General features: G+C 33.4%; 4 protein-coding genes and 1 long non-coding RNA gene across 12 annotated transcripts; 3 read left to right on the plus strand and 2 right to left on the minus strand.

Annotated features, from left to right (window-relative positions):
* The first annotated feature begins 525 nt into the window (after nt 1-525).
* LOC126750847 (uncharacterized) lies at nt 526-1,857 on the plus strand. Its single transcript, XM_050460602.1, has 2 exons — nt 526-668; nt 764-1,857. Exons 1-2 carry the CDS (start codon nt 644-646, stop codon nt 1,720-1,722), a joined length of 984 nt encoding a protein of 327 aa, XP_050316559.1. The 5' UTR covers nt 526-643; the 3' UTR covers nt 1,723-1,857.
* A 304-nt stretch (nt 1,858-2,161) lies between these two features.
* Nucleotides 2,162-8,327, minus strand: LOC126750833 (solute carrier family 52, riboflavin transporter, member 3-A). 4 transcript variants are annotated; one of them, XM_050460583.1, is made up of 8 exons: nt 8,273-8,327; nt 7,807-8,000; nt 7,712-7,746; nt 7,336-7,641; nt 3,816-3,940; nt 3,400-3,754; nt 2,627-3,302; nt 2,162-2,570 (listed from the first exon to the last, which is right to left on the minus strand). In XM_050460583.1, the coding sequence occupies exons 4-8, from the start codon at nt 7,617-7,619 to the stop codon at nt 2,370-2,372; spliced, it is 1,641 nt and encodes a 546-aa protein (XP_050316540.1). In that variant the 5' UTR covers nt 7,620-7,641; nt 7,712-7,746; nt 7,807-8,000; nt 8,273-8,327; the 3' UTR covers nt 2,162-2,369. The 4 variants fall into 4 exon arrangements, with proteins under 4 accessions (XP_050316540.1, XP_050316541.1, XP_050316539.1 ...); XM_050460584.1 differs by lacking the exon at nt 8,273-8,327 and adding an exon at nt 8,142-8,261 and having other exon boundaries at nt 7,807-7,938; XM_050460582.1 differs by lacking the exon at nt 8,273-8,327 and adding an exon at nt 8,142-8,261.
* A 183-nt stretch (nt 8,328-8,510) lies between these two features.
* On the minus strand, nt 8,511-10,363 carry LOC126750843 (ferrochelatase, mitochondrial). The gene is made up of 6 exons (XM_050460596.1): nt 10,178-10,363; nt 9,644-10,040; nt 9,490-9,591; nt 9,113-9,434; nt 8,921-9,037; nt 8,511-8,863 (listed from the first exon to the last, which is right to left on the minus strand). The coding sequence occupies exons 1-6, from the start codon at nt 10,203-10,205 to the stop codon at nt 8,666-8,668; spliced, it is 1,164 nt and encodes a 387-aa protein (XP_050316553.1). The 5' UTR covers nt 10,206-10,363; the 3' UTR covers nt 8,511-8,665.
* Nucleotides 10,364-10,570: 207 nt separating this feature from the next.
* On the plus strand, nt 10,571-13,576 carry LOC126750878 (uncharacterized). Its single transcript, XR_007665829.1, has 2 exons — nt 10,571-10,659; nt 13,266-13,576. It is a non-coding gene; the product is annotated as an uncharacterized LOC126750878 (long non-coding RNA).
* Nucleotides 13,577-14,322: 746 nt separating this feature from the next.
* Nucleotides 14,323-17,997, plus strand: LOC126750827 (organic cation transporter-like protein). Of its 5 annotated transcripts, none has more exons than XM_050460573.1 (2): nt 14,323-15,538; nt 15,606-17,997. In XM_050460573.1, the coding sequence occupies exon 2, from the start codon at nt 15,629-15,631 to the stop codon at nt 17,339-17,341; it is 1,713 nt and encodes a 570-aa protein (XP_050316530.1). In that variant the 5' UTR covers nt 14,323-15,538; nt 15,606-15,628; the 3' UTR covers nt 17,342-17,997. The 5 variants fall into 5 exon arrangements, with proteins under 5 accessions (XP_050316530.1, XP_050316528.1, XP_050316526.1 ...); XM_050460571.1 differs by having other exon boundaries at nt 14,323-15,385; nt 15,445-17,997; XM_050460569.1 differs by having other exon boundaries at nt 14,323-15,192; nt 15,252-17,997.
* Nucleotides 17,998-23,825: the final 5,828 nt, after the last annotated feature.

A 23,825-nucleotide genomic window follows, 5' to 3' on the forward strand; every position in this document is an offset into this window, starting at 1 on the left:
GCGAATATTACATATCTGTCTCTTAAAATAAATTTCATATATTTAATATAAAGCTTAAATTTATCGGAACATAATAGATTTCTCTGACTATCTATCTGCATATAAATACACTTACAATAAGTATTGGAATAATATATTTATTATTTTTTATTTACTTTACATTTATGGATGTTCTATTCAAGAGAAACTTTTGTTCAATTTGAGACTAATCCAACATTTTTAAAATTTGAATAATGTTGGTAAAAAATATACCTAATGCATGTATTAATAAATTTAAATATTTAAATATTAAGCAGATTTATATACATGTATGTATGTATATATATTGAAGAATAAAGAGGGGGAAATTTTGAAATATCCTTTACACAAACTGACACTTTTTTAAGTAATTTATCTAAAGATTAAGTTTTTTTCTTGTAGCTCCAATAACATGCTTGGAAAGATATACAAAAGTTAATATAAAACCTCTCCATTACAAGATATTGGTCTTAATACCGTATTTACATTTTTGATCTAAGGTGCATATCAAACAACATCAAATTTAAATTTAAACCAACAAAAATTGTATTGAAACAAGAAAACTTGAAACTTTATTAATCATTCGGTTAAACTACTCAAAATTTTATATTGTCTACTTTAAACCATGGATAACGTTAAAATGCCTTTTCGTAAGATTTAAATTATGTGTATCGTAGTAATACAAGATCTTAAATAGTTTATTAACTTATTAACTTAAAAGTAAAGCATATTTAAAAAATTTCAGTACCCGAAGAAACACTCAAAACACAGCGTGTTGAAGTTTACTTAAATGATCTAAAGGGGCGATTAAAGGAGCTGCGTGTTCAACATGACGAAGTTATTCAGAATTCAGTAGATATAATTAAAGAGATAGACGAAGTATCGTCCAGTTTGTTGTTGCCACAAAACAGTGGTATTGATTCCAGCGATAATGTTACCAAAATCAAAAAGCTTATTAAAGAATTCGAATCCGCAAGAGAGTCAAATTCAACAAAGACACCTGTATCTATTGAAAGCAAGGTAGACATTCGAAAAATTTTGCAAAACTTCGAAAAACTTAATGAGAGCCATGTACTAAAAGAAAGTCTCGTGCTTTTTAAGCGCGCAAAAGAATCTCTCGAGAAAATCGATGTTTTCCTTGGTACTCATTTGGAAAATGTTATTAGTCAATCGGTGAACGCTAGCAATGGGAACATTAATCCACTGACATCCGCAGTAACGACCAAAAATGTAGAATTTGAAAATGATTGTGGACAGTCGCCGACTTTTCCCCAACGTAACTCAGATACCGTGAATAATATTGTTCTTAATGACGATAATAAAGTAAGGGATTGTTCTTTGAAATCAACCAATTCTGGATCAAATACGCCTACATTAGCTGTCGCTAAAAGCCAAATCTCTACCAATAGCAACTCTGACTTCAAACATCGAATTAACATGTTTAGCAATGACAAGTCAGGACAGGTAAATAGCTGTGATAAAAATGTAACACCATCATGCTACGCTTCCTGCTGCAGCAGTGTCACTAGCATGGATGTCTACCAATCCGCAGAAAATTTTTGTATAGCCAACATGTGTGGCAATGAAAGTAGCTGTGTAAACTCACTTGAGATGGGCTATGAAGGTGACAATGATGACAGTGAGTACGACTTGTTTGCACTAAAACGAAAGAAAAACAAAATTTCGTCTGCAAATCAGCAGTGAGGCGTTTTAGTTTAAATTGTTCAGCAATGTAAATTAACGTTATAAATCATGGCTCTTCAAAAACGAAAAGTGATATAAAAAATGTAAAATATCTTAAATTTTAAAATAAATTTGAAGAATGGAATAAAAAAAGTATGACATAACAATGGATATTAATAATTAAAAAAAAATTGAGGTATTTCAAAAAGGTATGGTTAATAATAATAAATTTTTTAAACAATCTATTGATTGACCAAATTAATAACTTCGTGAAAAAAGCGCTGTAAACCTTAAATTTAAAAACAAATTTTGATAACCATCTATACTTCTAGAGTTCAAAGTATTAAAATGTAAATATATTATCGTATGTTGCTATAGTCCTATTATTTTATCGGTTTGGCCATAAAAGGATAAAACGAAGGGAAATATGTACACACTATTATTTTGTTCAAAAATGCCATTGTGGGTTTATATAATTTTTATTGTGTAAATGCACTTTCTCATATTTTTTAGCAAACTTCTTAATGTATTTACTGTTTGCTGATAAAAACATTTAAACTAATGTCAACAAACAATTAAATTATATCTAAAAAAGTTGTACTTCTTTGCCCATTAGGATGTAAGTACATTTCCTGCCATGTGTATATAGTTTGTTTTTTTGTCTTTTATCAGCATTCACTAGCCGTTGGTTCTTTAAAACTATTAGTAAAATTGATTAAAATAAATATTAGCACCGAACCTAATAGAGCACCAATTTGAGTTAGACCACCAGTCCATACCAGTGATCGACCACCCTGAGCACGCATTATCGACGAAATAGACAACTTTGTATAGCTTACTAAACCGATCAGCAGAGTCCATGTAATAATCTATAAGAAGAAAAAATAGAAACGAAAAACTATATACAAATGCTTATGTAACATACCACTAAAGTCGATCCAATGGCTGTGTCATGTAACGGTGGTAATGGACTCATACAAGCTGTAATGAAAACGTAGGCAGTTAAAAGGGCGCATAAGCTGCACAGCACATATATAGGCCGCAACGATGTATGTGGCAAAAAAATTGCCAAGAAACACGCTACAGGGTTAGCAATTACACTTAATGTTACCGACAGGTGGTACGCTGAACTTCCATATGGCATACTTGAGTAGGATTGTATAGAATTAAACATGCCATTGGCCATGAATGATAAACAACCAATGAGCAGCAGTAGCACAACATATTCTGTTGAAGAAATATGTGTTGATTGCTCCTGGTTCTCTAATGCATCATTAGCTACAGCATCGTTAGTATTTGTTGCGTTTTTCTCTTCATATTTATAACTGTTACCAAAATCGATTTGACCTGCAGCATATTCACGTTTGGCCAATTTAAGGCGATCGAGCAATATGAACGCAATTACACTGCATAAAAATGTAACGAATATAAAAAGAAAATAATCCGTTGGACTAAAACGTGCAGGTGCATTCACTTTCTCAAATATCTCTTCACCAGATGTGGTAGTGTTTACCAAGATGCATTCAGCGTCGCCACCTATTCCTTGTATAAGTGATACAATACTTGGCAACAATCCACTTAATCCCTCTCCAACGAAATATCTAATAATGAAAAATATATAAGTATTTAAATATACAATAAGTAGAGAAACATATGTGTATGTCATACTTGTGTATAGGGTTGTTAAATGGAACTTACGTTACTAAGTACATTTCCTTAAACCGACCCATATAGGGCATGAAAAGTACCGAACTCGTGCATGCAGTAAGCGCGGATACAAAAGTAAGTATATACAAAGCTAAGCTCCGCTCCTCGCCAAATATCATCACGGTTTTGTCGTAAAAGAAGCTGGTGAATAAAGCTGACAATGTGCCAAGCACCAATAATATATAAATAAAAAGCGCATCGCTTATCCTTTTCTTTGAGAAATGTTGTATTAAAGTGTATGTGATTGGGCCTATATTGCCAATTTGCACAGCAACACTAAGATACGATGCTAAACTCCAACTTTCCGGCGCTTCCTTAACCAGTAAGGGCACTTGAATGAAGGTACCTTAAGATAACGAAAGCATTAATTGATGATTACTTATACTCTATAATCTGAAAATAGTTACCGTTTACACCTAACCATGTGCCGATACCAAAAAATATGGCTAATAAATCTACTATAAAGTTTCGATTCTTTGCAATATTCGTCATCCTCCCCAGAACTCTTTTTCGCTTAGGTATTTGATTGTTTCTGCAATAAAATTAAAATACAAATTTTTAGAGCCAATTTAATAACTAATTAAACAAAACAAGCACTAACAGCTAGCCCTGGGCATAGAAAATATTTGTAAAGTGTTGAAATGCATTTTTATACATACTCCCACATGCAATAGCGTAGGTTTCTAATATTATATATAGTATATAATTTATACTTTATTTTGTGGAAATCATCAGCCAAATAACTTGTTCCAAATGTCAATAAAAAGCTTTGTAGCTGAAATAAAAACATAGACACTTTCTAATAAATGATTGGGTATTTCGGGCACATTATTAGGAATATACTATATATGTTACAATTTAATACATATGTACACGCAATTATCACCATTAATAAGCGATTGCTAATGAAGTGCTTTCTTCGGAATTGTTATTTTTTCTCTTTAAACTGACTAAAAGCACGAGATCTTTTTGATTTCCATAACAGATCATCATAAAAATATCGCATAAAAAGAGGAATGGTTTAAATAAATAAGTTTTGAAATATCACATAATAAAAAGAACAATCATAATTATGTGTTTGCAAACAATCACATATCACTCTATCAAAGAACCATAAATTGTTAAGGCTGGCACGTCTGAATGGGTAGTAAACATACATGATTAGGCAGTTGATAAAGACCGACTTTATATTTATACCCTGAACAAGGTACATTAATTTTACCACGAAGTTTGTAACTCCCAGCAGATAACGTCAGAGACCCTGTAACATCTATGTATTTATATATGTACATAAATATAAATATCATGTCCGTCTAGAACCTTTGTTTTTGAGATATTGATACTTTGCCCACATTTTCATTTGTCGCAACCGCCGTTATGGGTCACTATAGCATATGCGTAGCTGTCATAGAAACTTGTCGATCAAAATCAAGTATTTGTATGAAAAACTTCTGTATTTGACAATGTATCTTCATGAAATTTGTTAAAGAACATTGTGCTAGGCAACGGTACAACCTTCAAAGAAATTGTTCAGATCGGACAACTATAGCCTATAGCTGCCATACAAACTTGCCGATCCACATCAAGTTCTGGTATGGTAAACTTTTTTATTTCGCAAAATATATTCATAAAATATAATATATGTATGTATGTAAGTCAAGGCAACGATACAATTGGAAACTTTTTTATTTGACAGAATATGTACATACATATGTATATTCATGAAATTGGCAAAACTTATTGGCCAACGCAAAGACACAATCTCCGAAGAAATTGTTCATATCCGACAACTATAACATATATGTATGTACATAAATGCCACACAAACTAAAAGATCCATTTCAAGAAATAGATCTTTTATACCCTTTTATGCTATAAGAAATGTACATGGGAAATAGCTTCGGCGCGGTCGACGTTGTTTTTTATGTTTTTAATTAAAAACAAGAAAAAACGTTAACTTCGGCTGCACCGAAGCTAATATACCCTTCACAGGTGCATTTCTTTTAGTAACTTTGTGTCCAGTTTGTATGTAAGCTATATGCTATAGTAATTCGATCTGAAAAATTTTATTGATACCTTAAGCAGTAAACCATGTCAAATTTCGTGAAGATACTAAGTCAAATGCGAAAGTTTTCCAAACAAGAACTTGATTCCGATCGTTCGGTATGTAAGGCAGCTTTATGCTATACTGAGCCGATCTGAACAATTTCTTCCGATATTACATTATTTCTATGAACAATAGCTCATACCAAATTTGTGAAGATACATTGTCAAACGAGGAAGTTTCCATGCAAGCATTTGATTCCGATCATTCAGTTTTTATGGCAGCTATATGCTATACTTAACCGATCTGAACAACTTCTTCGGAGATTACATTGTTGCCTTAGAAAATAATGTATACCAAATTTCGTGAAGATACATTGTCAAATGCAAACATTTTCCATACCAGCACTAGATTCCGATCGTTCGGTTTGTATAGCAACTATATGCCATAGTAAGCCGATTTGAGCAATTTTTTCGTATATTACATTATTAGCTTAGAAAATAACCTGTGCCAACTTTTGTGAAGATACATTGTCAAATGTGAAAGTTTTCCATACAAAAACTTGATTCCGATCGTTCTGTTTGTATGGCAGCTATACGTTATAGTGGTCCGATATCGGCAGTTCCGACAAATGAGCAGCTTCTTGAAGGGAAAATGACGTTTGCAAAATTTCAAAACGATAGCTTAAAAACTGAGGGACTAGTTTGTATATATACAAACAGACGGACAGACAGACAGACGGACATGGCTAAATCGACTCAGCTTAACATACTGATCATTTATGTATATATTTTATAGGGTATCCGAATCTTTCTTCTGGGTGTTACAAACTTCGTGACAAACTTAATATATCCTGTTCAGGGTATAAATATAAATCAAGCACACGTTTTGATATTAGTCATCTTTTTTCAAATTTGTTTTTTTATTTCTTATTATTTTTTAAATAAAAAAAACTGAATGAATTAAAAATAGTACACCCGATTTAATTCTTTTCTATTGTATTTTGTAATGAAAGACGTTTTATAGCTAAAAAAATCTAAAATCTTTGTTTCTTATGGAATGTCTAGCTTTAAGCAAACGTTTTTAAAAATGTATGGTAAAATCAAAAAATTTCTGGATATAGACGGCGAATGCATTAAATTAAATATTTAAAGTCTGTTTATCAGTTTATTTAATCAAAAATTGCTTAAATATTGAAAATTAAATATAATTTATAATACAAATATTTAGTATAAAACTAATGCCTTAATTATTTCCTTCGAACATAAAAATTAGATAAATGATAAAATACTTCTTTCTATTGTTATGCCCCTAGAAATATATGCCAAACTGATTTTATGGCAAAAATATGTGAAAAGTGATGTAGACAGGTTTACGTGGCCACGAGTGTAAATACATATAATTATATATGTATTCATGTATATATTACATGAGTAGTCGGCAGAATGTGATACGTAGCAAGCTCATATTTCCACATCAACTCTTTTGAACTCTGTAATTGTATACTTGTCTATTTAAACAAAATATACATATGTATATATATGTAAATAATAATAAAACTCAGTATTCCACACAAAATTACTACTTGAATATATAACGCCAAAAACCAAAATATTAACTCTTAATTTGCCATTACTTTTTATTCATAAATTAGTAAGTTATTAAGCTACCAATCTTTTTGAGGCAATAAAACAAGTTCAAATAGATTTTGTTTTAAACATAAACAAGTTTGAAATGTTGAAAGCAACAAACTGTGCCAAATACACCTACAGTATTGTTTGTTGTTATAAAATTGATATTTTTTTTTCCAAACCTTATTATTAGCTTAGTATAATAAATTAGTTAGCTATAATAAATCCATTAAATATCAGAAATGCGCTTACCTGTTTAGTAAATAGTTGCTGTCTAAGTCGTGACCACCCGTTAATCGAGAAACCGTCAACCGCTCCGATTGCGATGTTAGGCATACTGAAATAGCCGCCTCTTCCCCAAAACTCACTAGCGAGCTTTCAATTTCATCCTCATTTTTATCATTTTCATATCGCTTTTGTATATGTATTACAGACGCTAATGGCTGTTTTTGTTGTTCAGGTTGTTGGTAATCATTGGGCATATCACCCCAATGTTGTTTATAAGGCAATTTGCCGGTAACGTCATGGTCGCACATATTAAAGCAATTACAGCCGCAACTGCAAGAGTTCTTTACCTGATTATAAACAATAATAAAAACAAATCTTATCTGCATTAGTGCATACATACGTCAAAATATTCTCTTAACTGAAAATTGGCTGAAGCTGCAAACGGTTCTCTTTGTGATTAAATGTTTATGTTTGAAATATAAGATTAGATATTACTTTTTTATGAACTTCTCATATAGGAAGCGAACAATCTGGGTTATTTAAAGTCAGTTCGTTGATCTGTACTGATGTAAGCGGTCACACAGTAGATGCTCCTCAATAGCACGGCACGGCACCAATGATGTAACCCTTGAATGTAAGCCAAATAGAGGTAAGTACATTTATACGCTTATGCACGATTTCTGATAACGCTGCAAAAACAATTGGTATAATCTTATTATATTATATATCACAATAAATTTAAAAAATCGCTTTCTTTCTGACAGCACTTGTTTTAGTCGTGTTGGCTATACAATAAAATCAATAAATTTAACATCTTTTCGATTTAAAACCTTAATGAATGTAAGTGTATGTATGCATGTGTACGTAAATGATTCCCATCTGATTGGATGGCGCATTTAATTTGTTTAGATTTGAGAAATGTCGTTCTCACAATGAGTTGTTAAATTGAATTATTACACACCATGAAGAAAATGATAAACAAAAGTCAGCTGCTACAAAAATTGAACTTCTTCACTATCTTTCCAATTCACAATGATACGCGGAATGTAGTGGCACGACGTTAGATGTCGCAGTCTATTTCCTTTCAACCAGGAAACGCTGTCGTGTTAGTTTTAGCTGGGCGCCGCTCTGACCTTTTGTATCTTACAAAATTCCACCAAAACAACAATAACAAAACCAACTAAAAAATTAACAAAACATTATAATTTTTATAGGCTAATTCCTTTAATATTTAAAAACTCAACAATAACAAAGGATTTAAAATGACCATAGCTTATATGAACCTTTGCACCTATATTTTGTGACACTTCTTAATGAACGGATATGCACTTTGAAATTAGTTAGAACGATGTTATTATTGAGTGCAGACCTCACTATACCAATTTTTGCTATCTTTACAACGTGGATTAACACACATTGGACAACGCATCAAGAACTTTGGATTTACAGCTTGGCCATTCTTGAGATGATCCGCCACAATGGAACTTAATGCCTCAATGAATAACGGGTGATCATTGGGTGCGGCTGCACGTCTTATTTCCTCCACACCTACCTATAAAGAAATACATTCCAATATTGATCAATTTTAGCATTTTTTACAACTTTTTACCTCATTAGCTAATTCATCGCAATACTCTATATCGAGTTCATGCAATGTTTCTATGTGCTCATTTACAAAAGCAATTGGTACCAGGATGAAGTTTTTACGTCCCTGTTTAACATATGCCTAAAATAAAAAGTAAATAAAGTTAATATTTTTTCCGTTAATTATGTTCGAGCAATAATTTGAAACGATTCTTACCTTTATAGTGTCATCGGTGGCGGGAGCAAGCCACGGCAAGGGTCCTACTTTCGATTGCCATGCCAAAGTATAGGGGTTGGTATTTCCCAATTCTTTCATTACTAAGTGCACGCTGGCGCCTACTTCAGAAGGGTACGGATCACCTCTGTTAACCGCCTTTAAAGGTAGGGAATGGGCTGTAAATAGTATAACGACGTCCTTACGTTTTGCCTCACCAAATTTATTTAACTCTTCTCGTATACGTTCAGCAAAAGTTTTAATTAGCAAGGGATGAGTCGACCAGCGATCGATTATACTGAATTTTATGTTCTTTGGAAGGGAACTAAAAATTAAATACATTATGTTTCAAATTAAAGAAGAAATTACAGAGTACAAACTGTTGTCGATAATGCGAAAAGATCGAATTAAAGCTTGAACCAGAAGTTGCGCAGCTATATTGGGGATACTGGGAAAACAACACCACTCTTTCGGGGCTATCACTGCAAAGAAACGTAATTAGAAACTTTAAAATAAAATTTATTATGTTTATACTTTTCAATTTGCTGTAAAGTGTCCTCAGTGAGTGGATTAACATATCGAAAGCCGACGTAATGTTTATGCGGAGCACTTTCAGGGCATTTTCGATCAAGTTCGTTGCACATTAATTGCCCTTGCAGATCTGTCCATTTGAGAATGGGTGATCCACCGCCAATTTCTTTATACTTTTTTTGTACTTCTGGCGTTCGTCTTTGCGCAATCCAAGGACCTAGGCGACTTTGGACAGGCAGTTGAATCATATCCCGATCTGTCATAATTCTCAGGAGGTAATCATGTACTTGATCTGTATGTTGGGGACCACCCATATTTAGCATAAGTATAGCAGTTTTTGGTTTAACAATCGTGGAGTTAAACCGCAACGATACAGAAGTACCAAGCGTTTTTACAGCACCTAGGAATGTATTGCAAATTAGGAATATTCATTGTAAATTATTTATTTTTCATTGTAAACAGACAGGTGTACAACTTCTATAAAAGTTATATTCTTGTGCAACAATTTTCGCCAGTTTATACATACAAGTTACTTACATGACAACAAACTACTTCGGTGTAACATGTTTTTACAATTTTTTAATCTTTAATTTGTTAATACTTGTGTTCACAGTATGCAGTAAGTACTTAAAGATTTGCCGGCCAAATATATTTCTATCTATTATTTTACAATGAAAAGCAAATATTTCTATTTTCCAATTCTGCTTCTTCTTCCCATAAATGACAATCCAAAGGGAATTTCGATGTAGCCAGATGTTTAAAAATGATAATTATAAAAACTAGTACTGGGTAGGAAGAAATAAAGAAAGTTACAGCCGGCAAATCTTAACTCTTATTTTGTTGTAATTATAGGTGGCTACCTTAACTTTTAGTTTTAGTGGCCAACGCGCAAAGGACCATAAGACTAAGCCTCTGCACCATATAGCAGGACGGGAATTATAAGTGACTTATAGAGATATATCATCGGCATACCCCAGCAGCTGTACACTCTTATAAATAATTGTACCTGCTCGATTAAGGTAAGTCGCACGATAGGGAGTCGCCTTGTCTGAAACCTCGTTTGGTATCGAACGGCTCGGAGAGGTCCTTCCCGATCCTGACGGAGCTTTTAGTGTTGCTCAACGTTTACACAGCCGTATTAGTTTTGCGGGGATACCAAATTCAGACACCGCGGCATAAAGGCAAAGCTCCTTTTCGTGCTTTCGAAAGCAGCTTTGAAATCGACGAAGAGGTGGCGTGTGTCGATTCTCCTTTAGGGAACAAAATAATGTACTACGACTTACAGAACATATAATTATATACAAAAAAAGGTCGCGTCAGCATATAATTAGTGTTCTTTTATTTTGAGATCAAAATTAAAATTACGCCTCAGGAATATATCTTTATTTCTACCTTGGTATTAATTCTTATCAAAATAAATTACTTGGTATTAAAATTTTATTTAATACCTCTATATAACATCTTGGATTATTCGATTCGGACGTTTTATTCAAAAGATATAACGAATTTAAAAATATAAGTATTAAAAAAAAGTCGTGTATCAAGAAATAAAGTGCAGAGCGGTTCACTGGCGCAGTTAGCTCCCCACAAAGCGGTTCCTACTAGTTAGACATAACACTGTCCAACGTGGAGTCCTCGTCGACCACGTCGTCATAGCAATCTGCCAATAGGACGATCCATTATGTACTTAGCCTCAAAGCCCTAAGGCGCAACCATCGCAAAAGAGGTTTACTATCATGTAGTTTAATCTCATATACCGACAAAATTTCAATATCGGATAGTAATTCGATTTTTATTTTTGGGACAAGAATGGTTTTTAGAAGAGAAATCTATCAAAGAACTCAAATAACGCTTAAATGCTTCATAAGGTGACCTTTCTCTATCAATGGCGATCGTCGAAAATTCGTTGGATAAATTTCCTTTCGGTTTTTCGGAACTGGGGATTTTTTAAGATGAGAATTATATGAGAGATAAATGTAATTTTTCCACAATTCTGTTTCATTTTTAGACTAAAAGCTTATTGGGTCATTCTCGTACACCAACTTTGTCGGATTTTAAATGGTCAGAATGGTCTGCTCTTATTTGGTGGATAAATAGCGGTCAGACCCCTTGTAGTGATAAATGATAACATACACATAAGTATATGGTGCCAAAGTATAAAATCGATAGAAAAGGTATGAAATTATATTCCCAATTTTAAACGATGGAGGTTACTTCGTAATACCAGCTGCTCCCTGCTCTTTCAGTCAGTTCTTCAAGTGTCCTCTAAAAGAAACCAAATTCTCCGGCCTGTTTCCAATCAACACAACTTTTTTTAATAAAAGATCATATCAGTTGAATTGATTTGATGGCAATTGAATCGAATTCTTATTGCATATGTAATAATATTGATGTGATCGTTTAAGTGTTGGTGGCGAATAAGCTTTTCTCTGAATAATACTTTATTCAGTTAGTATTGAACATTGATGTCTGATCCATTAAGACTAGTTAGAACACGAATATCTCAACTTTGTGTAGTTTTAGCTGAATATGCGCATAAGCAATTGACTACTTGAATATCAATAAAATATTATGAATTCATTTATTTAAATTTCAATGTCGATTTATGTAGATGATCATATAGCATCCCTCTAAAATAATTTACTATGGCTAATAAATGCGCAACTTAATTGATGTTTATTCAAAACATTTTAACAAATAGAATGGTGGTTGTTAATGGTGTTTTTATGTGTAACATTATACAATATGTTAAGTAATTCACACCTAAGCTTATTAAAACTGCTTTAGTGTAGGCCGATACAGTTTTCGAAAGTGTGAAAATCGCAATATTCGGTATATGGGGCTGCAATTTTTGAAATGGATTTTCAAATTTTTGAACGTATCATAAAGGATAATATATTCACTTGGATTAATTTTAAATTGCAATGGGATTTCAAATTATATTATAATATTTATCAAATAATGCCTGAAATAACTCCAGTGGTCTAATTTACCAACTGGAGTTATCCAATCTTATCAAAATCACACTCACTTTTCACGGTCTTATATACCATTCATTAAAATGAATTTTACGGCTTAAATTTATAGCTCTTTCTGCTCATATGTATGTATTTATGTATGTTTAATATATGTACATCCATTAACCAACATCTATCTTGAATATAACTAGAAATTCATGGGAAATTCTTGCCCTATAATATTACTAAAATTTATTCGCATAGCCCTAATGATCAATTACATATGTATGTACATCTACTACGATTGCAACGCCTACATTCTTGAAGTTGAACTAATTTAATTTATTTATTCATACGAGTAATTCCTAAAATTGTTCTTCCAGTTGAATATTCATCGAATTTGTTTTGATTTGTAGCGCAATGTAAATAGCAAACTTAAAGCGTGTAACTCGCAATAGATTTAGGATTTTTTCGATTGTTATTATAATTACCCATCTCTACTGATTTACATAATGATATTATTACATTTATTGTTATTATTTATTGCGGTAGTTTTCCGTTACTGAACAATATATTACGTTGATTGATAAAGTTATTTAGTGAAAAACTAATAATTAAAAAATTAACCGCTTGTATATAAATTTGTCTTTTTTATATACTCTGAACAGGATATATTAAATTTATCACGGTGTTTGTAACATCCAGATAGATACGTCGGAGACGCTATAAAATATGTACATATGTACATATATACATTCAACAAACGTCTCATTATTGGTGACGAGAACATGACATCGCATGAACATGACGTCGCAGCTGTCTGACAATCTAGCGAACGGCGCGCCAAAAATTAGTCAAAACCAAAGTTGACTGAGGGCAGTGAAAACCATCACAGCCGAGGCTTATAACATGTGTATTGAATTTGGAAGCTTGTATTGACTCCGATTTTAAAGGTGATAATAAAGATTTGTATTGAGAACATTTTGTGTTTTGTTTATTAGTCCGGGACAAATTTGATCAGATGCTATACACATATTTACCTTTGTAAGTATGTACATATGTACATATGTATTCAAAGTTTATACATTAATACGTACATATTTCATATATTATGTTCAGGGTGGTTTTAGCCTTTGAGTTTCACTCTACATAACTACGGGTGCTTATCACATTTACTCAAATGGTTAGAAATCCATTTCACATATTTTTATGCAAGCTTGAGTCACACTCGGTAAAATATGTTGCTCTCAGCGTGATTTATAAGGTACGTACATATACCATATGTACATATGTATACATATATTGGAAAAATAAAGTTTTCTGAGGCATTCCACATACGAATTTATCATTTACCTACATACTTATAAACAAACTCTGATATCGAAAGCGAAGTCTGCTCATAGCCAGTTAAGCTGCTTGTACACAGATACAATAAGTACTCGGAGTTACGGGTCGTATAAACGAACATACGTACTATATCTAACATACATATGTACATATTTGAGTGCAGAAGTTAATGCAGTGTTAAACTTATTGCAGCATGTGCTCATCGTTCTATCGTCAACGTTTACGTTCATTTGTTAAATGAAAGTAGAAATGTACATATGTACGAAGCTTTTTTGTGTACATTCAGATACATGTATGTAAGTACATATATTATAATATGAATAACCGTTCTACGCCAACTCGAAAACCAACGAAAGTTCAGTCAGTCACATTTTTGAGTTCTAACCATTCAGATCTCTTTAGCGAAACACCCGCATAATAAAAAACTTCGTAAATTACACACTCGATATTTAAAACAGCAAATTAACACTTAATAAAAGTACAAAAAGAGTTTAGCATTTTGGGCATATTGAGCGGCGAGTGGTTATTTTTAGCAACATTTTAATAGAATTTTATGTGTAAACGAATGTTAATACATACTTATGAATGTATGTACAAATGTAAGTGCGCACGTATTTGAATTTCGTCGCATATGTACAGTTATAGTATGAACAAACTGATGAAAGCACGGTGCGAAGTACACAAGTGACGCATGAAGTCGTAAAAATATTCAATTAACATATATAAATATATACACTAACAAAAACGAAAAGAAAAACAGTAAACAAATATTTATCTAGTTGCTCAACTGATTGTTTGTTGCTTTCAGCCGTATCAGCCAATTCTGTGCACATTTACCGCTTTAACAAAATTAATTCACGTTAAAATTATCTGCGAAATCGCTATAGGAAACGGACCGCACGTGAATATTTGGCATTGCCCATTGAGCCGAACGTTCTCAGCCGGCCAGCACATACCCGCCGCGCTGCGAGTACAACATATTTTTTACATATACATATGTATGTAAGTATTTCAAATGCCGGGAGTATATACGGTTAAGAGAGTATGCGAAAGTGTTTATGAATAAGCATCATTTTGCATTGGTACATACCGAAAATAAGGTGATTCGTCTGCGTAGCGTCTCACGCTCAACAGTTCGCTAGTGACGACGTGGTTGTTGCGCCACTTTCCGGAGAGTGGAATACCTACATACGTGCATTTTGAGTGCTGAGAGCTAGATGTACGCAATACAAATCGTAAAGAGCACAGGTACTGATTTTCATAAGTAATTTGTATCTTTAACCAATAAGACGGAGTCTCGTTCGCAGTTATTCAAACTAAACAATAAAGCCAGTATTTGCAAATCAACAGCAGCCGCAAAGCTTTCGCACATAATACCTACATACGTGCATTTTGAGTGCTGAGAGCCAGCTGTATGCAATACAAATCGTAAAGAGCACAGGTGCTGATTTTCATAACTAATTTGTATCTTTAACCAATAAGACGGAGTCTCGTTCGCAGTTATTCAAACTAAACAATAAAGCCAGTATTCGCAAATCAACAGCAGCCGCAAAGCTTTCGCACATAAACAGTTGCAAAAATGGGTTACGATGAGGTGCTTGTGCCCCTGGGAGATTTCGGCAAATATCAACGTCTTATTTTCTTTTTACTTTGTCTTACAGCTATCTCTTGTGCCTTTCATAAAATGTCGCGCACATTTATTTTTGCCAAACCGAACTTCCGTTGTCAACTTCCTTTTGAGCACGAAGCGAATGAGACTCATCTTAACGCCAGCAAAACGAACGATTTCAAATTGCCGGCTCACCTGTGGCATTTGGTGTATCCCGCAGATACAGCTGATCCGAAAATAGGGCGTTATGAGGCTTGTAGCTATTTTAATATTGAAGATAAATACTATGCGTTGTTGGGTGGCAGTATGCAGGCATATAATGACAGTAGCTCGCTGCTGCATCAAAACATTACATTGAGTAATGAAACGGTGCCTTGTAACGGCTATATTTATGATCGGTCCAAGATTAGCAACAGCGCCGTCACGGAATGGAATATGATTTGCGACCACAGTTTCTTGGTAGCCACTAGCGATGCGATATTTATGTTTGGCGTTTTAGTTGGTAGCATTGGCTTCGGCCAGTTATCGGATAAGTGTGGCCGAAAGCCAGTCTTCTTTGTTTCGCTGCTGATTCAGGTGTCGTTTGGCATACTGGCCGGTATTGCACCAGACTATCTTACCTATATAATCGTACGTTTTATAATTGGCGCCACAACTTCGGGAGTGTTTCTCGTTGCTTATGTCATTGCTATGGAGATGGTGGGTCCGAAGAAACGTTTATATGCTGGCATATTCTTGATGATGTTCTTCTCGGTGGGTTTTATGCTTACAGCGGTATTTGCCTACTTCATAAATGAATGGCGCACATTACAAATAGCCATTTCATTACCGGGTCTTTTATTTCTCGGCTATTATTGGATAATACCAGAGTCCGCTCGTTGGCTAATTTCGAATAATCGTAAAGAAGCCGCGATAGCCAACATTCAGAAAGCCGCTCGTTTCAACAAAGTGCATTTAGACGCGGCTGAAATTAATCGATTACTAAGCGATGATGAAAACGTCGAAAATTTGAAAACCAAGGAAACGCAAGAGAACACTGCTGCGACCTCTAACAGAGCAGTATCCGTTTTCGATCTACTACGTTATCCGAATTTACGTCGAAAAACGTTGTTAATTTTTTTCGATTGGTTTGTGAATAGCGGTACTTATTACGGACTTTCGTGGAACACAAACTCTTTGGGTGACAATATGCTGTTGAATTTTGTGATTTCCGGCGCAGTTGAAATTCCAGCCTTCACTTTCTTGCTTTTCACACTCAATCGTTGGGGACGACGCACCATTCTCTGCGGCTGTATGTTAGTTGCCGGATCCGCGCTGCTGCTCACCATTGCCGTTCCGAAAGAATTGAATTGGATGATAATTGTGCTGGCAATGATGGGAAAACTCGCAATCACGGCTTCTTATGGCACAGTTTATATCTTCTCAGCAGAGCAATTCCCCACGGTAGTGAGAAATGTGGGCTTAGGCGCGTCTTCGATGATGGCGCGCATTGGCGGTATTTTAGCGCCCTTCATCAATATGCTGAGCAATGTATGGCGTCCGTTACCGCTCATCATTTTCGGAAGCGCTGCATTCATCGGTGGACTACTGTCGTTGCTGTTGCCTGAGACACACAACAAGCCGACGCTGGAGACGATAGAGGAGGGAGAAAATTTCGGTAGAAGGGTAGATACGAGGATCGAGCGATCCAATAAAGACATATTTATTGTGGATAACATGGAAAATGTGCCTTTGAACAGTAATGGTAATCATCCTGACAAAATACAAATAAAAAATATGAGTAGTTGAATAGTTAAAGTTGTATCACCAAGTTTTAGTTTGAACAATTTTATTTCATTTTGCGCTCTGCTATGCAGATATGTAAAAACCCAAGTACTTATAATAATATTTTCATAAACGTTTCGATTTGATTTAAATATATGTTCTTTTCATGTATTAATTTGGAAACCATTATGGCTCACAATATAAGTATGCAAAATTTCAACTTTTATACGTTCTGGTTCGGCTACTTAAATTATCTAACTAAACTTCCGGGGATTTCAACAAAATATGTTATACGAGTATATGCATATATTTATTTAGACTATCGCACTAGTTATCACACTTTTCACATTTGTCAAAAAGTATTTAAAGTCTTCTACTGCTTTCAAAAATCACCCAGCTGCATAACATATTACTTAATTGTCGTAAGCTAGTCGTATGTTAAATATTTATTAGTGCATATGTATGTGTATCTATATGTATTGCGGTATACTCTGTCTACTTAAATATTACCAAATTGTGATGAGTTATAGTTACGAATTCTACAAACTAGCAACAATAATCTATTTTATTTTATGAATTATTATTTTAAAATGGACAATTATATAGTGTATGTATGTACTATATAAATGAAAATCGATAAATATATTATATATAAATAAATACTTCTTAGATCTCAAAAATTATGACTTGTATATTGATTCATGCAGAAAGAAAGCACGGATCTCAAAGTAGTTTGAATGTTATATTTGGAAATCGAATCGAATTGAAAAATTTCGTACGCTTGGAGACTCAGTGGTTGAGAAATCAATCTAAAATTTTATACACATTATTTTCCCCCAAGAAGCTGGTCATTGTCGGAACCGCCGATATCGCACTACTATACTAAATAGCTGCCACACAAACTGAACGATCAAATACATGTCCCTGTATCGCAAGCTTTTTTATTTAACGAAATTTGTCACGGATTATTGCGCAAGGCAATGGCAAAATCAGCGAACAAATGTCCTATCAAGAACTAGTACTTTTGTGGAAAACTTTTCTTTATGTTGAGATAAGTATGTTCTCGAAATTCGGAATAAATTAGTGCAATCTTCAAAGAAATTGTTCAGATCGGGCCATTATAGCATATAGCTTTCATACAAACTGATCGATGAAAACAAAGTTAAAGATCTTTTTATACCCTTTTATGCTTTAAGAAATGCTCCTGTGTATGCTGCAGCCTAAGTTAACGTTTTTTCTTGTTTTATTATATATAATTCTGTGATCAAAAGATCTCCCCAATAAAGTCAAGGTCTGACGCACTGTATAGCATAGAGTTTTTCAATAAGAGGGCCACAAAAGTCTTTTTAAATAAAGCAAAAACGGTTTGGGATATCAATGTAATTCTTTATTCCTGTGAAAGTACATTTGATGTCATTATGTATGAAACTCGATTTCTTTTGCACGGCCACCAGGGGAACGCCTGCAGAAGTCCAGACGCTGAACCCTATTTTCGACGGTTTTCAAGCAAAAAATTCGCCGTCCTGTTGGAACCACATATTGCTCGAGTCTATATCATCCAATTCGGGGCCAAATATTCGATTATCATTGAGCGGTAGCGATTCCCATTCACACTAACGTGCCGGTCTTGATTATCACGGAAGAAGTACGGCCCAAAGACGCCGCTGGCGGCCATAAACCGAACCAAACCGTTATTTTTTCGGGACTCATGGGGTACGCATTGATTGCTAACTGACCAATAACGCATATTTTGCTTATTGACGAAGCCATACAGCCAGAAATGAGCGACGATCATAAAATGGACGTATCGTTCTTAAAGTTGAAATTTTAATAATTTCGACTCGTTGTTGGATCGTATATCTTTCCATGAAGAAACCTTACTGAAGTAAAAAGTTAAAAGAGCGGGAAAAAATATGATTTTTTTCTTTGAAATTACTATACCCTGAACAGGGTATATTAAGTTTGTCACGAAGTTTGTAACACCCAGAAGGAAGCGTCGGAGACCCTATAAAGTAGATATATAAATGATCAGTATGTTCAGCTGAGTCGATTTAGCCATGTCCGTCTGTCCGTCTGTATATATACGAATTTGTCCCTCAGTTTTTAAGATATCGTTTTGAAATTTTGCAAACGTCATTTTCTCTTCAAGAAGCTGCTCATTTGTCGGAACTGCCGATATCGGACCACTATAACATATAGTTGCCATACAAACTGAACGATCGGAATCAAGTTCTTGTATGGAAAACTTTCACATGTAACAATGTACTTTCACAAAAGTTGGCACAGGCTATTTTCTAAGGCAACAATGTAACCTCACAGGAAATTGTTCAGATCGGTTAACTACAACATATATGTAGCTATTGTTTAGATTGGCTCACTATAGCATATACATAAATCTTTGTGTTCATTCATATGCAATTGTTAATCGCCATTTCATATTTAGTTTTCACATCTATAGAATATTAACTTTTTTTTTTGAAGAAAGCTGCAATGAAAGACTTTGGCAGTTAATTATTTAGAATTGAGATTTATTTTCATATCTATTGCTGCTGGAGTCAATGACATAAAGCAATAAAGAATGTCGTTCATTGGGCTACTATTGTATGTATATACATAAGAAAGTATATATGTATGTATGTATACTTAAATAACTGTCCAATGGATGTGCTTCTTAATTAAAATGTGTGCAAACAATCAAGACCCATCAATTAAGTTGATGGCTACACAACAAGCGAAAGTCGTTTATATTCGCATTCATACATATACATATGTATATGTGTATGTAAATGTGTACATATACATATGCCACAATTTTAAAATTTGTAACAAAATATGTTGGTATTCTTGACACGTGCTACACTTTTTGGCATTGTAAACAATCGAATATTACTTCTCTCAAACTTGATTTGACAAGCTGTCTAGATTTCCAAGAGACGGTCTTTAGTTATCTTTGACTAAAACAAACGTTAAGAACAATGCCCTGTAACAAGTGCATATCTCCTAAACCGCTTAAGCTACAATAAACAAATTTGCTGAGTACAAATCTTATAAGAATTTTTACGGACTGTGTGGAAATGGGTGAAATCGGAGGATAACCCCGCTCACTCCCCATACATATAACGGTACTGTTAAAAACTATTATGGTAAAAGCGCGATAAATCAATAACTAAATACTCAGAGATATTAAATTTTACCACCGAGATGGTGTAATTGGACGATGGGCGTGGCACAACTCACCGTTTGATGAAATCTCATTTCTCGGGACCCGAACAACCGATTTTGACAAAATTTAGTTCGTGGCATTTTTTTACTTGTGTTTTTAACAATTTGTCACATTGTGAAAATGGACGAAATCGGACAACAACCACGCCTACTTCCCATATAGCATAATTTTAAATTCCATTTCCACTCGTTCAGCTTCCAGTACACAAAGCGGGAAGCAATTAATATAACGGGATAAAACTTTGCACGAAAAATTACTTTAGTGTATGCCACCTCATGACCAAAAATTGTTTAAGTCCAATAAAAACTGTTCAAACCCCTAGGTATCGAATATTTAGACTCAGGTACCTATAGTTGACTTTTAACAGAAAATATCGGTCAATGTGTGATATATATAACTGAAATTAAGGGGTAATGCTTCTCTTATAATGGTATGTTTGTATGTAAAAAATTGGGTTCAATCGTACCAATACCTCCCTCAGCCCTCAAATACTTAATAAAAAGATTTTCGTTCATTGTGCCTAAAATAGATTAATTTGAGCCCCTATATAACTAACATCAGGGTTGTCGAACATCCGTGTGACTTTACTCTTTATGATTGGTTTTACACCTTAAAGTATTTCCCTGACTCTGCTTCTTGCAAGTTGCAAACGGATAAAATGTTCGCTTGCACCCAAAGATGGCTCTTCTTACTTGTATTTACATTTTAATTACCGTAAATTTTTTAAAGAATAATTATTTTAAATTGTAGACAACTTGAACTATAACACATTCCATCGCCATGTATGGTATGTACATATATGTACATATGTATATAGTATAAGTATATATGTATAGTATATGTATGTATTCATGGGCATAATTTGCAGCATCCGTCTGCTTTCATTAATTAAACATTCAACAACAAAATATGTGCATTATCATAGAGAAGTGTGATTGTGGCTTTACGTATGTGTATATGTACATATGTATGGCGTCGTTGTTTCTTATTTCGAATTCACTTTGCATTAAAACTCGATTCTTTAAATTTTTTGTAACATCTTTTGGACAGCTTTAGAAGCTTGAGATGGCACTTGCAACAAATTTATTAGCAATACATTGAGATCCGAAAAATATACACATACTTACATATGTATGTATATATATGTACATATATGTAAGTACTCATATTGATAATAAATCGAGGGTGAATCAATTGGTTTTGTTCGAACTAATGAACTGCGACGGCTATTGAGGATTAAGGGGGTATTCTCATGTAATCACTTCGAAAAATCGTTTTTTTATATTTTGACAGTTAAACCTATTGAAAACATGCTGTGAAAAATTCAGACCGAAATTCATAGTATTTGAGAAGTTGCAGCTCATAATCGCCGACGTGTCGTAAGCGACTGTCTACCTGTCTTACTGTCTTAACGCATTTTTCTCGAATCATCATTTTCTGAAACTGTCAATGTCCTAAAAACAAAAGTATTCAACCGATTGCTTTAAAATTTTCATATGTTCTTCTACTCATTTATAGTTATCGTCCCTCATATATTTTTTAAACGATTTTTAACGAAAAAAACAAGATTTTCGTGACTTTTTTTTGAAGTTCGACATTTTTTTTTAATGAAATTGATTATATTTGGTAGGGAGCCGAAGTACTACTGAATAATAATCCATTCGATTTTTTTATTTCAGACAACATTAACAACCACTATCACCATAACCAGTGAACTACTTTTTTTTGTTGGGGACTACTTTGATTAAAAAAAAATATATTAAAAATGTAAAAAACGAAAAAAAAAATTTTATTTTGTACATTTCAAAATACCAATAAAAATATATTAAAAAATTAAAATTATTGAATTTTGTTGTCGCATAAAAAAAAAATCCTAAAAAGTGGTAAAATGTATGCGTTCACATGAGAGTACCCCCTTAAGTCTACTTAGCTACAACATACATGTACATAGTACATATGTTCAAACATATGCCTTTAATTAATTTCATTTAAATTTGTTCTTTAAACGACGTAATGAAAGAAAATAGGCCGACAATTAAAGAAATAAAAATTATATATTTATTGTATTTGTACTGTCCCTTTTGATGTTAACAGGCAAATGATAGAATCTATAAGTTTTAGTATTATAAATAATATATAATGTTTCCAAGTTAGAAATTCGAAAGTCGCACTAGTTTGGTGTTGTTAGCCGCAGTATGACCGTTAATAAAAAATTGGGCCCCGAAGTTTGAAACACAAATGGTGCAGATCTTACCACTATTGTCAAGTTTTTGTATGAAATCTTTTGTATTTATGAAGTGTATTATTACATGGTTACAAACAAATTACAATTTTTGATTTTCACAATTTTGAGCTTTGACATAATCATGGTTTTATACCCATGGTACACTTGCTGGTAGTGAAGCACATAATTATTTCTCAATATTTTTGGAGAATAATTTGAAAATATGTGCTAACGCCAGACTTATTTGAGGAAACTGTCCAATTTATGTTAATCAAAACTGTATTTTTTCTTTGGACAAGTTAAATTTGTAGTGATTATACGATTAACAATATTCTGTTATCATAATCGTCATTTAGTGGCAAATAAAATAATTTTATTTTATATAAAAAATTTTGTTTCTATTTATATTAAGGGGTTAGGTAAAAAACGCAGTTTTTCAATAATTTTTTACTCATATAAAAAATTAAATATTTTAATAGAATCAATCTCTAAAAATCACTTGAAATGTTGATTCATAGCATTAGTACCTAGCGTTAGTATTATACCTAGAAAACTACACGACAAAAACATGTTTGTATATTTTCACATTTGATAACGAATTTTACAAGGAAATGGGATTGGATGTTACATCCAGTGTAAGTGCCTTAACGCTGTAGGGGGTATTCTGGTCTAGAAGCATGAATTTCAGGTAATTTTTAAAGTGTCGTAAAAAAAAGGCAATTAATATTTTTACTATCCAATAACTAATAATTTGTTAATTTTAGAAGAGTACAGAAAAAAATTAAAAAACTTAAAAAAGTAAAAAAGTTCAAAAATTATGAGCTGACGAAGTGGGGGGTCTCTAAAAATTTCCACGTTACCATACCCATGATTTCAACCCTCCTAGTTATCTGAAACCCCCCAAAAAAATGATTATTAATCTAGAATAATGTCGCAATGGCCGGAACTACGGAAAAGTAGGAAAATTTTTTTTTCACAAAATGGCGACTGCCTAAAAAAAAAGTTTTTTTGGATCACTTTTTCTGGCTATTTCGAATTTTTTTTAAATAATAAAAATAAAA

Source organism: Bactrocera neohumeralis, chromosome 2 (assembly GCF_024586455.1).
Source record: "Bactrocera neohumeralis isolate Rockhampton chromosome 2, APGP_CSIRO_Bneo_wtdbg2-racon-allhic-juicebox.fasta_v2, whole genome shotgun sequence".
Lineage (NCBI taxonomy): Eukaryota > Metazoa > Arthropoda > Insecta > Diptera > Tephritidae > Bactrocera > Bactrocera neohumeralis.

Coding starts and splice junctions, on each gene's coding strand:
- LOC126750847 (XM_050460602.1), top strand. CDS start 644: ATGGATAACGTTAAAATGCCTTTTC. Junction 669..763: donor TAACGTTAAAATGCCTTTTC/GTAAGATTTAAA, acceptor AAAAAATTTCAG/TACCCGAAGAAACACTCAAA.
- LOC126750833 (XM_050460583.1), bottom strand. CDS start 7,619: ATGTGCGACCATGACGTTACCGGCAAATTGCCTTATAAACAACATTGG. Junction 3,755..3,815: donor CACATGGTTAGGTGTAAACG/GTAACTATTTTC, acceptor CGTTATCTTAAG/GTACCTTCATTCAAGTGCCC. Junction 2,571..2,626: donor CCATTGGATCGACTTTAGTG/GTATGTTACATA, acceptor TTCTTCTTATAG/ATTATTACATGGACTCTGCT.
- LOC126750843 (XM_050460596.1), bottom strand. CDS start 10,205: ATGTTACACCGAAGTAGTTTGTTGTCAT. Junction 10,041..10,177: donor CCGAAGTAGTTTGTTGTCAT/GTAAGTAACTTG, acceptor ATACATTCCTAG/GTGCTGTAAAAACGCTTGGT. Junction 9,038..9,112: donor CCACCGATGACACTATAAAG/GTAAGAATCGTT, acceptor TTTTTATTTTAG/GCATATGTTAAACAGGGACG.
- LOC126750827 (XM_050460571.1), top strand. CDS start 15,524: ATGGGTTACGATGAGGTGCTTGTGCCCCTGGGAGATTTCGGCAAATAT.